Raw genomic sequence first — 14,616 nt, forward strand, 5'->3', positions numbered from 1 at the left:
ACAGAGAATGTATTTCTTTAAAGCAAGCATAAAAAGAAGAAATACACACACACAGTCCAACTTACATATTCTTGTGTAAAGTCTATGAGGTTTTGCAAATCAATGTCATCTCGGTATGCTCTGATGTTGTTGTTTATAAAGAAATACAGTTGGTCCTTGATCCAGTCTTTGAAAACAAATGCTAACACCCCAGCAGTGAGCTCCAAGAAGAAAATAATTCCAAGGAACACAGAAAACTATGAAGAAAAAGAAAAGATTAGAATTATTTTGCTTTAAGGGCAAAGGAAATTTTAAATTAAAAAATACACCATTTTTAACTAGATTCTTAATTTTATTCTGTCTAACAAATAATAACAGGCCAACAAATTCAAATTTGGCTACTACAGCAGGATACTTGACTGGAATTCTTAAAGAGGCCCAAGAGATTTCACTGTAAACTTCCCTGGAGATGGCTCCTTGCCATGTGGAGGGCCCTCTGAAAATCCTCATCTTAAGTTCCTATATAGAGACATTTTCAAAGGCACAGAACAACTTACAGTGCCAACGAAATGCTTTAAGTGACTTTTTCGTTAGCCCTCCCCATTGGTAAAGCTTCGCCTAAGCATGTAAAGCAAAAATTGGTAACAGCAGAAATTAATGACGAAGTCAGAGTGGAATGTCTGTGGAATGACTCACATCCACATTAAAACCAAATGAGGTTGTTATGATTAATGCAAATGCAATGGATGCCAAAGGCATTACTAATGATCTGCCACTTTCTCTAAGCATCTCCAGTGAGGCTACACAGTGTTATAAAACACAGAGGGGTCCTGCTATATTGAAGCTCCATCCCTTTTGCAACTGCGCCTTTGAGTTATTTAATATGCTCTCTGTGTTTGTTCAGATGCATTTTTAATTTTTCCTGCAGCTGCTGTATAGGAAGCTATTTCTGGTATGGCAGATGGGTTCATTTTAGGCAAGCTAGGAGAAGCAAGGAAGAGAAGAAAAAAATGTTACAATAGCTTTTCTTCTTTCTCCTTTATTTTCTTTTTAAGCAAGGCAAGAGCAAGCCAGAACCATCCTAAGCTGCTTTATAAATGCCTCATGAACAGTAATCGTCAACTGCCTCTTCTCCCTATACAACACTTGCCTGTGGGAGCCAAATATGTCATCTGAAAGCAGTTGCTTCACTGTAAGCCTTTTTGTGTATGTATTAACAGTCAATGGCTATGAAGACACAGATTAACACTACCGAGGCTGTGCCCATCTCTGGAAGTRGGGGTGGGGAAGGAACCTTGAATTTATTAGAAATCTTAAATTTATGTAAAATGGAACATGATACCGTTACCCTCAGAAGGGGTTCCACAAGATTAAACCAGGCCATTTAGCTAAAGGGGTTTGGGATACCAGGGGATGTTTGTATATCAGCAGTTCCTTCTCCAACTAACAGCTCGACCCAGAGCTCAAGGAGACAACTCCTATCTATTTTCTTTCCCCGTCCCAGGCACAGTCTCCACCCTTTCACCCGTCTGTGCTGACACTAAGCAACGAAGCCTTGTTGAGTCAGCTAGAGAGCACAGAGGCGAGGACACCAGCAAGCAACCCCCTCCCTAACGCAGCCCTGTCTCCTCTGTACCATGAGGGGCCCTTGCATGCCACAAATCACGTGGGTCACATTCAATGGTGTATTTATGTTCCTCCACGTTTCACAGGCAGCTCATTAGGGACTCAAAGTTCAATATGCAGATTCTTAACAGGAGTTTCTCTCCTTCAGTGGCAGGAAGGCAAAATATTAAGCTATATCCATCTGAAAAGTAGTAGTTCCACATTATGATTCCTACCATCATATTATTTTTCAGCCTAAAAAACCGAACCAGTACAGCTCTTCACTGTCACTGCTGCTTAAAGTGTTAATAGTTAAAGAAAAGTGATTAGGAGACCAGTACTCTCCCATCAGATAACACCTCTCTCTCCCCAAAARAGATTTTAAAATCTTTATGCCAGTAGGCAGGAACACAGAATATGATTTACGCTATGTAAGTGATGAATCCCACAGTTGCAAAGGCTACTCACAAACTTGAGCAGAAAGGTATTTTCTCGCAAGGCTCCAATGCATCCTGCAAATCCCAGAATGAACATAACTCCTCCTACCACTAGGAAGAGCCAAACTGGATCAAAGCCTCCCAGGTCGGTGATGGAGGAGATATTGGACAGCACTCCCTGGGAAAGAAACAATGCCAAGGGATGACAGATGTGTCCAGCTTTCCATTCTGCAATTTCCACTTGCATTTTTCTTTTTAAAAAGGTAGACATCTACAGCAATAAGCATTCGTCAGTACAACAAGAAAACACAATTAATAAAATCTTGGCATCCGTAAAGAGACGAAAAGGGCCATTATGTACAATATTTGCTAAGCCGACACATGGAATGAACAACAAAACGTGCTTATAGAGTCCTCTGCAAGAAGGTCACAGGGTGTTTTGCTGCATCTGTACTTATATGAATTATTCTGCCAAAGTCAGAGTAGACGTTGGAACAAAATTTAACTCTATTTTATTACTCATGCAGGGATACATTTTATGCATCATACACATTGTTTATGTAAGCACACAGTTACAAATGTTATGACAGAAAAAAGTCAATAGCTAGAACAACATCTTTAATTTAGTATTTATGCTCAGTATTTACAATGATTGATAGAAATAACCGGCAAGCTCCTAGGTTAAGAGCAGCACCCTGCAACGACAAATTTTATGTCAAATTTTGACAAGTTACATACCTGGCTGATTCAAACTTCAGTCACCTACAGTGCCAAAAACTCATTATATAAACAGAGGATAGCTACTGACTCAATAGTTAACAGGAAAAACTTTCAACTAGTATCAAGTCTCCTAGGAGGACAGAAGGCAAGCTAAGGATTTATCTTGGGAGATGACTTGCGATAGCTGAGGTTAGACCTTTCCTACACTACGTTTTAGGTACGACAACCAGCACAGCCTGCTTGTAGTGCTTTTAGCCCTGTGAAGCAGAGCTTTGGCTGTGATGCTGTAAATCCTGAGCAGCTATTTTACTTTTGAACACATCTTAACCAGAGTTTAGCTGATGTTGAACAGATGGGTCACGGCAAGGAGCAAATACAAAGTCTTCCTTATTCCAGTGAGCCTGCACAGAACAGTTACAATTTCCCAAAGCCTACTGGCAGCAAGAAAGCTGAAGTTTCACTGTTTCTTTATTCACTCCCCTAGTGCCATAGGTCAAAGCAAAGCACACTGCCGTAGCAGACATTTTTCCATGGGTTCCCTCAAAGAAGCCTGAACCCAGACTGAGCGCTTCTGACTACTGCTTTGCCTAACGCCTCAATGAAGCTGTGGCTCCTAAAGCAATAACATAGACCGTCACTTCTACCGCTGCTTATYTGCGGATTTATTCTCACATTCTTCAGCCTTTTCTTCTTTTTCCTGTTTGTATCCCCTTTGCTTCTTTGAAATGCTCCCCAAACAGCAATAATTTTGAAGGCAGTTATCATAGTTTCATTTCCAAAAGTTGTTACAGTCATGTTTTTAACAGCTGACTCTCTGYAAATGTAGCTTTAGGATATGAGGGGTTTTTTTATATTCAGTTTAGACCATCCATAGCATGTAAATACTCATGCAGTCAATGTCTCTATTATGGCACTCCCCATAGTCTGCAATTATCTCCATAATTCCCCAAACAAAAATCAACACTGAGAAAACAGTAAATACAAAAATTGAGGACGGTTTTCATTTCTGAGGACAGCGACAGGCTGGATAAAACGTGCACAAGTTTCTCCAGCGCACAGCGCAAGGAGCATTGGCAAAGGCCAGCATGCTAAAGGTACGGGGTGGGAGAACGCAACGCAGTCCTGACGTACAAACAATAAACCAAAAGCATGAATGACAGTCTCAAGCCAGATTTCCTCCCACTACAGAAGGCTATTGCCTGACTGACAGGGATGGGGAAAAAAATAAAATAAAAGTCACATTCATCCCTTTCCTCCTACATTACATACAGTACTAGTTGTATTGTAATTCATCAAAAAGACAAAAATAGATGAAAGRCATGATATAACAAAACGCTGCTAAGAGTCAGTGTTGCTATCCAAGCAGACTGGTTGGYGTGCGCCCATTGCTAAGAAACTAGTGATGGAGGGGTACAAGCCAAGCTGGAACGAAGATTTATCAGCCATTAACACTTAAATCAACTTGTGTGGAATGTTTCCACTACTTTTGCTTCACTACATATGCCATAGAAAAGAAAGCAAAGACATAACTTTCTGGCTAAGAATGAAAAGCATCAAAATGAACAAAAAATCTAACACACAAATCACAAAAAAAGTCATAGCCTTGGATATACGCAAGTCAGGAAACATGAGCTCTGCCCTAAGAGCAAACGGCTGCTATAACAGCAACTAACCAAGTTTTGAAGTCCTTTCAGTGTTTTCCTTTGATGCTTACAGATGCTGTAAGATCACAGGAAATTTTGCCTTAAAGCATAAACTCTTAAGTCTCTGTTAACATCAGCTCATCTTAGAATTAATGCACTTTAGTGCATCAAAATGTATCAAAACAGCCACTGGAGAAATGATATTGCCTTTGTATTATGATTATTTTACTAAAAAATAAAAATTAAAGAAAATCCAGAAGTATGAAGAGTCATTTAAGTCTCTAAGCAACTTTGTGTTGCTAAAAAAAAAAAACACACACACACAGTATGTTTAATCAAGTTTTTTGCAGATGGTCCAAGTCAAATTCAACTCACTTGTGTACACGGCTCTTAACAGAGCAGTCTTAACAGAGAAGAGTGAGAAGCACACTAACTTGCACTCTGTCACACTCCCATTAAAGTCAATGACAATACATTTAAGTGAACCACTTTATTTACACTCTCTTGCTGACCTTTAAGAACCTCACTTGATTTTCTAGTACCGCCAGGCTCTTACCACCCTGGCATTGCCACATGCTGACCAGTCACCTGGCAAGAGTCACTCRCCTAATCTCTGGTCTATATAATAATATATAATATACCCTGACAGTGCAAAGCACATACTGTATAGTTCTAGCTTGTGCTCTTCTGTGTGCTCTCTGCATATGAATCCCAAGTTATCAGTATTCTGGAGAGAGACATCCCAGGATAGACACTTGTCAGAGAGGCCGTGGCAATAAAACGCTAGCTAGCAGCAGGAATGACAAACACCGCTAATGCTCCGCAGTTACAGCTATAGACAGAAGCACAGAGCTATTCTGTTAGAATATTGCTGCTTACTGCTGAAATATGGTCCAGTTACCTTCCAGTCTTGTCTTTTTTTGGACACTTACAAATAAGCTATCTGCAGAGAAACAGCAGTGCAATACTTTGAAGCAAAATATGCTTTGCTTTAAGCAGCAGGGCAATTACTGAGGAATATTCTTTCATGTTATACTGCTAAAAAGAACTAAATATACAGTCCTATAGGCACATACCTTTCCTATCCAGCATGGGTTTCTAAAATGCCTGCTACCACAGTATTCAGACATTTTTTCAGTTGCAATGGCTTATTTCTGGGAAAAGTTTGGCAGAGATGTACAACGGTCTGGTAATGGCCCATTCTGCCTTCATCTCATCTGTAGCCAGAAGTGGCAGGGATGTTTCCAGGGGTGCTAGAGCAGAGGATCAGAAATCTCCCATTTTAACGTTGCCTCTTCCAGTGGCATGCTCTGAATCCTCAGACCTAGCAGCCAGTCACATAAGTTATGGTGACTATGTGCCAACTGATCTGTCACAGGAGCACAAAACCTAAGTGAACATTTGTAAATCCTTTAAAGCCGTGCTTTCTACAAATTCAAAGTTACGTTTCTGGGGTACATGTGCATCCCTTGCCTGGTAGTTCAGGTATATGCGTAATCTTTATTTGGCAGTAAACACTTTGTTTCTACAGGGCTACATCCTCTAAAACTTTTCTTCTCATAATGGCATCAGTCCAGGCTCTGCTGCAGTCCCACAAGGAGAGTGAGCAGGATGTGTTCCCTGGCCAATCTCCAGCTCATCTGTTTGCTATGTTCCCCCACCCTCCCTTGCCTGCAGTACGTTAGAGCACCCAGGCTATTACTTAAACTTCTCATCCACCCCAAGTCAAAGTTTGTCTGGGGCAACGAAGGAACAAAGCATCATCCATAACTGAACTAAAAATCAATAACGGTGAAGTTATGAAGAAAGTCCCCTTACTTCTGAGACATGCTTGATTTCAGTCACGAGGGTACGATGGGGTATGCATACAAAAGGAAAGGCCAACCTCATTCCTACCCCATCCCAAATTCAGGGGAGGAAGTCAAGTGAAAAAACAGGGCTCGCTCTTTCTTCCAACCAGTGGGCGGGGGAAGAGGCATTGGTGGTTCCTCCCGCCACACCAAGTGGCACGAGATAACCGAGCCAGGCCCACCAGAACTCCCACAGAACTGCAATCTCCTCATTACAGTATGAGAGCAGAGGCAGGGAATGGGGGAAGATGGGTTAAAACAGAAGCCTGAATCCAGTGATGGATGTTGTCATGCCATTTTTTCCTCCATACTACAAAGCTGTACTTCATGCACAGCTCAAGAGAGAGCAAGGCAAAGGAAAAAACACAAAAGCACTTTGAAAGCAGTTACTTGAGAAGGCTCTTCCTGACACTATAGCTGCACATCGCTTGCCTTGAGCCCATCAATAAAGAATAAGGAAACAGCAGCTATTCAGAAAAGCAAGAAAGGTGCACCCCTCTCTCCATCCTGCGCTACCTAAGACCAGCAGGACAATCTGTAGTGTTTTCCAAAGGCAGATCTCTAAACTCCAGCTCCCATCTTTGGTACAGCCACATTAGTATTTCAGCTCAGATTCAGGGAGTCCTTTGGAAGGGAATCTCCCAGTCATCCCCGCAAGCTATATTTCAGTTCACATCAGGGGACTTCAAAACCATTTCCCCTCCTACTGGTTCACATTACTTGCCTTTAGCAGGCATAGACTTTGCACACTGGGACCAGAAACTTACTTTAATTTCTCCAGAGTGCATGGATGCCAACATGGACATCTCGGTTGCAGCAGCACCTGAGGGTTGATGCATTTATGAGGCAGGAACCCAATCAATTTGTGTAAGGAGGCCAAACAAAAGGGAGTCACAAGTTGGTTAGCACACTAGAGAGATTTCTGGCACAGGCAGACTGTAGTTGCAGGCAGTGCTGAGAAGTCACTGCCACATTCAGGTCTCAGAAATGCCCCTGTAAGTCTGTTAGACTGCTGCTGCCATAGAACGACTGACTTCATAGGCACAATAGCATACTACAGGGCAAGAGAAGAGGGCTTCAAATGCAAATACTACACAGCAGCAATTTTGAAAAGTCAACCATGTAATGACAATTCAAGGTATCTGGAGTCAGAGGCACCTTGGGAGAACCACTGTGGTAGGGGACAAAGAGGGGATACAACTGTGAAAGCCTGGGGAGACCAACCCACAGGAGGGCAGGTAAAAACAGAGCTCAACTTGCCATTCCCCATGGCAAACAACGTCCCAAATGGCTATTAAAAAGTAAAAGAAGAAACCAACACCAGTAGAATAGGAGAAATCAGAGACAAAACAAGAAAACCCCACAATGTGAAAAACCCTCCCTGCTGCAGGATCCCATGACTTGAGGGGGGAAGGAGGCTCTTGGGATGGTCAGAAAAAGATTCAACAATGTAAGATCTTCTGAAACACATTATCTTTTTGCAGACAGAACCAGCCTTTCCACAGTCTCATCTGCAGGACTAGGAATCACCAGCTCACAGGAATACGTGGGAGAGAGGGGAAGTAAAAATTTCCAACTGCATTATTTTAAAATGGCAAAATGTCTCTCTACATTCATAGTCATAAAATTCCTGCAGTTCCCCCATGCTGCGCATCTGAATGAGCATGGGGGCCAGAACAATAGTCATTGAAACATGCCAAATTAATTCCATTCCAGAATTTTGTCTCTGCAAAACAGAAACTAGGTGGGGGATGTTTACAAAACTTGCCTCTGATTTTTGTGGGTTTTGCATTTCCCACAGCAAACAGCAATAGTGGCAGCACTTTATTTTCCAAGTATCTTGTAAAGGAGAAGAACTAGTCTAGCTTCCTTGCCAAGGGAAAGCACAGTTCAATAGGTGAACAACTGGCATAGATACAGACAAGTTATAATTACAATTTGTATTTTTCAGGATTAACGATTAATAGGTGTTGGAACACTGGGAACATGATTTAAAAGCCTGTTTAGACAATGCATCTTTATGCACTGAAATTTAAATTTAGTGTAATTGGCAGGATTTATACCGCATTCGCTCTTCTCCAGTCCTGTAAAATCCACATGCAGAGTGCAGGGCAGACACTAGAGACCTGCTTTGAGCTCCCTTTGGCTTGGAGGGACCCCCAGGATAGGCACAGCACTCTCTTGCCAGCAATTATTTTTTAAAGGACTATGCGATAGAAATGCATGCGCATCCATCACAGAGTGGCTAGGGCATTGCTCCCACTTGATGTTTGTCACTGACTAAGACAGTAAAAGTAGTATGAATTCTTTCCTGGAAAAAAAACTGAGTTTTAACTTCAGGGCAAGGGCAGACAAACCTTATAAATGAAGTCTAATCAACAAATTTTGCACAGATCTGCAGATTTTTTCCCCACCTATCTCTAYCTTTACCACCTCCTACTTAAAACACCCTAAAATCCCAAGTTCTCTCCTTCTAAAAGGCCCCTCTCCCTGGACAGTCTCTTACGGTCTCAGAAGACAAAACAGCAATTCATCACTTGCTGTCTCTATGCTTGCAAGTAAATCTGCTGCAGTTAGTGAGAGAAACAGCAAGCTTGCAAGCTCAAAGCACCCGCTGGAGTCATACCACCAACACTCCTCATGAGCCCCAAGACCTCATTATCTAATAGAGGTAACCAAGGAAGGAAGCAGGCATTTGGAGTAAGTCTAGTTTATCTTTTTAAAGTCATTAAAGAATTTGCTTGAAGTTGAGAAAGCCAGTAAAACATAATTACCGTAAAGCTCCCCCCCCCCCCGCTACTCAAAGGTAGCATAAGCTGCTCAGGCTCAGTCCGGCCTCTTTCCATGTTACCAACGTTCATTGTTGGCGCTCGGAACAATCAGCTGCTTGTTGATGGAGTTTTCTATGCTACAAGCCCAAGTTTAGTGTGTCTGAAAACACAGCGGGATTGTGAGCTATACAGTACACCCATGTATACGTAGTTTTGTTCATCCGCCGGGTGTACCGCCCGCCCCAGCTCTGTTTCAGGTTCATGGTGGAGAATGCTAATTCCCCAGGTTTTGTTTGGGCCCGGCCGACTGGCTGTCAGACCACTTCTATTGACTGTCTGACAAATGAGCTCTTTCGCCCACCCTACCCCCAAGGCCATAAGGAAGGTCACGAGGCTGTATAGTGAGCTTGTTTCTTTAAAACAATGTTTAAAAGATGATGGTTCAAACTAATCAAGAGGAGGGAAAAAAGGGGGGGGGGAGAAAAAAAGAAACCAGCCAAACTCAAACACCTACCCCAAACCAGAGGCAAATGGGACTCCTGAAAAACGTGGATGACTTCAGTATATCTTGCATTTTTTAATATGGTCTCATGCACTATCTTTCTATCTTAAAAAGATTCTGTGCAGCAGGGAAAGTATATACAAATTGACAGCTGGGGTATAAACACAACACAGCTAGATAAAAAGCCAAATGATTCAAAAGGGAAGTACACTTAAATCGTCCCTACCCCCAAATAAGWCCGCAGCAGAGAACTCTTCCTGATGACCCATTCCTGCACAAAACTCAAAGGACATTTATACGTTAGTACTACAAGTTCAACTTTGATAAAGATTTAGTTCACTGGGACAGCAGCAGTCTTAAGGCACCCCATTACAACAGGCCCCAACGCCTAAGACACACAGGCTTAACCAAGGAGGTGTGTGGCCAGAGAAGCGGCTTTTCAGTTAAGTTGCAGCTCTAGAGCCTCGGGCTTCCCCAGCAGGGCCCTCGCCGCCGACCCGCAGCTGCAGCGAGCCCAAGGCCCCGTGGGCCAGGAGCCAGCTGCCCCCTCTCCCCGACATCTGGCCGGGGAGCATCCAGGCTCGCTCCTGCTGACTGCAGCTTCTTGCCGTTGCCTATCCCCTCCGAGAGACGAGAAAAACAAAGGTCTCAAATTAGCTTCTCACCAGTCCGTGTTTCCACAATTTCTGCTACCAAAAAAAAAAAAAAAAAAAAGCCTCTCTGCACTCATGCATTCTGCCCTCATGAGCTTTACAGCTCAGCTGTATTACATTGTGGCTGATACACCCACAGAATAAAACAGTCCGCATTAAGCGCCCCAGGACACAACAGCTAGTGATGCTTATTTTCAGGGAAAGACCTGCACTTTAAAACAATAAGCAGCATTTTATTTATTTATTCCTATACAAAAGCCTACTACACACAGAGCTTGAGCAAATGCATATTAACTTGTTGTAGGTGGGTTTGCCTGCTTATCTTAAAACAATGTGATGTTTTCTCCCACTTGCAGGATCTGATTTAAAATGGTTTAAGAAGACATGATAACAAATGTCCAGATCTCAAGCAAAAAAAATGAGCTTTGACTTCTGGCTACTAACAATTATGAACCGAATATATTTCTCATAGGAAAGACTGGGCCCCCTTTCACATACAGAAAATATATTAAAACCTAACAAACTATCATTCTGCCAGAACACCCTTTGGCTATAGGACTGGCATATTTTAAACTTCACAAACTAGACTATAGCTGTCTCCCTTTATCAACTCATTCACTCTAAAGAATTATTTGTACTACCTATTGAAACAACCCAAAATTGTTAAAATCCTTTCTGGGAAGCCACACTGAAATAGAGCAAGTAACTATTTGGGGCTTAGGCAAAAGCTCTGCAAATACACTCAGAAAATTAGACATGTTTTTAGGTCTTTGTTGATACAAAAAAAAAAAACCACACAGAACCTCCTTCCAAGCCTATTCAGCCAACACAAGTATCATATGGTCTGTGCGTATATATAAAAAATACATACATCTATGTGTGCATATACACACACAATCAATTAATATCCTACTACTAGCACTGAGAGTTACTATTTGTAATTATCCATATCCAACATTCACAGAACAATTAGAATGTTCTAAGCTAATAACTTACTTCTGAAACAGAAAAAATTGTCCTGAATTTAAGTGGCAACACTCCAATGCTTCCAATGTTTTACTTYGTTCTGCTGCAAGCGCCAGTTACTATGCCTGAAGTGAACGTAACATCATTTTGGGACTTGCATAGTGTTTTCCAATAAAATAGAAAGAAACCCTCACCGGGTTTATTTTTATTTTTTTAAACAAAAAAATTAAAGGAAACCCCGGCTTTCATTTTAGCTGTTGCCTTTTAGTAAGCCAAGCTTTTCATCCAGTAGTTCTGTATATTACAGCTTGATATTTTATCTTCTTCCTAACTTCTGCAGCAAGCAAATTAAAAATTAGGCTCTGGTTCACAAGGGTTTTCCCCCCCCCCTTTTCTTGCCATTTCCAAGTTGATTTCACAGTCTCCTAACAGAGAACATTCTGATGGACAATTTTATTTGCATAAGAAAAACAGTTGCTTTGTCAGTCCCAGATTTGGGTTTTGTTGTTTTTTTTTGGGGGGGGGGGTTCTTTTAAGAGAAAGGACAATTAGCAAGCTCTGTTCAGACAACCCAGCTAGGGCGGCTCGCTTTCAGGAAGCGGCCTGTGGGACGCAGCGGCTCCCTCTCGACACCCGGGACACGTGCGGTAGAGCCATACTGCCAGCGCTGCCTTCGGGCAAGCCGTCTAGTGCCTGCGCTGCAGCCTGAGCATGCACGGACGGAAACGGCTGCTTCATGTGCAAGTGTCAGCCGTGATTTCTTGCCAAAGCATTCTCGGGCAAGATGCCGAGGATCTTCCTCGAGGTGGGCCAAACCAAGGCTTTATTCGACAAGTGAAGCTCGACTTTGTTTCAGTAGAAACTGTGTGTGGAGAGGGAGAGTTTAGTGCTATATTCACCTACCTTTTCATTCCATGCCCACAATCCAATCCCAAGAAATGCTATGCCAAGGAACTGGGGAAAAAAAAAGAGAGAGAGAGAAAGATAAATGAGTATGAACTATGTATTTACGGATGCAAATATCTTTTTTTTTTTTTTTTTGCATATACATTGCCTCAGCCTCTCTGTTGGATAATCAATTTTATCAGAAGTTTAGGGGATTACTGAGAGTTTGACAGTAAAAAAGCACTAAATATGCATTTACTATCAGTTTTGGCAACATTGTCCACATGAACCGAGAAAGCTGTTTAAATAACGTAACCCAGGAGTTCTACAGAAAATCCTGGTTTAAAAGAATCAATAAGAAATTTAAAAAACACTAAAGCTAACATTTTATAACTTTTTGTTACCTAATGTTTCTGTGCTTCATAAAGGAAGTTACAGTCTCTAGGRCTTGCTTTCTCCTCCAAAGTGACTTTGAAACAAGCAAACTCAAGAGACAACGTCTCCCCATCAGGATGGAAAGGGGAACAGTGTCTCGAGTTTTGTTACAACCCTGTTTTCTCCATTCCACTCAAAAAACCTAAGTGCATTATTCCCCCCACATTATTCACACCCAAAGCCCAAAAGAGCAGGCTGACTAAGCGCCTCCTCTCCCAACACTGGAGTACCAGTCATAGCCAATGTTTAAAAAAACCATATACATTTTTAAGTATCTCTATCCTACTTCAATAATGCTCTCTTTTCTTGAATATTGCGAAAGGCTCCTCTTAAAATCTAAGCTAAGCCTTTAAGGGTAGCAGACATAGTGGCAATTTCCGGAGAGCTCCATAAGGCAGAAAGAAGGAAAAAGTACCCAGTGTGGGCCAGAGCATGTCTCTAAAGGTCCATCTGTCCATCCTTCATTCCTRTTTTTTTTAATTCCTAAGTGCTGGCTAAAAAGCAAACTCTATACACTCTCATTTGAGGGCACGTAATGGAGTGTCGCTTGACCATCAAACTCTGGTTTTCCCTGTGGTTTCTCCACAACGCAGTGCACAGACTCGCTTTGGCACATAGTACATTTTAAGATCTGTGTAAACAGTTAAGCATCCTAATGATTTTTCTTTTGCAAAAGAGGCCAGAAGTGTTTTTCTACGGGGAGGTGGGAGGAGGAAGGAATGACAACTTAAAAAGCTTTTCCAGAAAYGATTTCAACAGCTTCAAAGCAGGACTCCTACTTCCTTTCACACATGTAGAGCAGTAATTTTAGCTTTACACCACAAGTAATTCTATAATCATAGCTCAATAATAAAAAGGAATATACAGTTCTTCACTAGGTTAAAAAATTATATTATCAAATASTTTGGACACCAATTTCATAGGCTTATAATCATCAGCCAGTGCCCTCTGCTGATACCCAAATGTTGACAGGTTTTTGTTTTTCTAAAACATCTTCAGTTAAAGAAGCAGTATTGTAGGCCTTACAGACACTTGATGCCAACGAAAAAAAAAATCAATGGGAACTGTGCACATAGAAATCCAGGTTAAAATAACTATACATAGTTATTTTAAAGACACATGCTTGTACTGCGTTTTACAAAAATTCCACACACAAAGGAAGAGGCGGTATCATAACACGTGCTTCCAGAAGGGGCACAGACAGACCTTAAGTCACCTAGTTGTATACAATAAATACAAGCATCTTAAAAACAACACCCACAATATCCACTCCCCATCACCACCCTTCACACACAATCCAAATAAAAATGCAACTTGGAGTCTCTTGTAATACATACATCCTCTGGAAATAGAGATAGGTGTTTTTTCCCCCAGGAATGCTTCCAATTAAAATAACTAAGTTACCAACAGTGCATTTTTAGACATACTTTTTCCATTTTAAGTTGGGAGAAAATGCTTTAAACATTAAGTCTTGTCTGGTTTAAAGACTGGTCCAAGTGCCCTTGAATCCAGTTAAAAAAAAAAAAATCACCAAAATAGGTCCATCACCATGAGGCTAAAAACAAAGCGTGAAGATACCTACACCACAAATTATTACTGCTTTCTCAATATCCACTCGGAGGCTGAGTCAGACAACTGAGCCAGGACCCAAAGCTCATATAACGGCCAGCCCTAACACACGCAYGTTGAAATGCTTCAGCACAAATCCCAGGCTCTTCATGGAAAAGTCAGGCTGTTAGACAGCCCTGAAGGAGCAAAGAAGTTGTCCTCCAGGAGAAAGGAGACAAGTGGTATCTGCAGCATAGGTGCCCAAAACACACCACTTCAACTCCCATGCTAGCTGCTTCCACAAAATAGATTCTGTGACCTGTAGAAGAGGGAACCATCAATACCTAAAACAGAAGTGCCCAAAAAGGGCTAAACACGTCCCCAGCAATGAAACATTACAGCCTTCAAAGCACTGGCACTGGACATAGCTTCCTCCCCAGCATCACCACCACCCTACTCACCTCCGCACCCCCTTGAACATGAGATGCATACAGGACACACTGTTTTAGCAATCTACTATTCAAAAACTTACTGAAAGCTCAAGCGACAGCAGACAGCGTGAAAGCAGGGAATGCACCCACCTCCATCCCACACCGCCTCCTCCATCATGCCTGTTGCCACC

The 14,616-nt window shown here is 41.9% G+C and overlaps 1 protein-coding gene across 7 annotated transcripts in view; it reads right to left on the minus strand.

Moving 5' to 3' along the window:
• TSPAN5 (tetraspanin 5) overlaps positions 1-14,616 on the minus strand; it is a 90,076-nt gene that overhangs the window by 11,896 nt on the left and 63,564 nt on the right. For 5 of the 7 annotated variants that reach the window (XM_026078399.1, XM_026078398.1, XM_026078403.1 and 2 more), the window contains 3 exons: positions 12,030-12,080; positions 2,053-2,199; positions 66-236 (listed from right to left, as the gene is read on the minus strand). In XM_026078399.1, coding sequence (XP_025934184.1) covers positions 66-236; positions 2,053-2,199; positions 12,030-12,080 — 369 coding nt within the window. The remainder of the gene's footprint in view (positions 1-65; positions 237-2,052; positions 2,200-12,029; positions 12,081-14,616) is intronic. The other 2 variants (XM_026078400.1, XM_026078405.1) reach the window with 2 other exon arrangements.

This window comes from Apteryx rowi, unplaced genomic scaffold (genome assembly GCF_003343035.1).
Source record: "Apteryx rowi isolate R43461 unplaced genomic scaffold, aptRow1 scaffold_48, whole genome shotgun sequence".
Classification (NCBI taxonomy): Eukaryota; Metazoa; Chordata; class Aves; order Apterygiformes; family Apterygidae; genus Apteryx; species Apteryx rowi.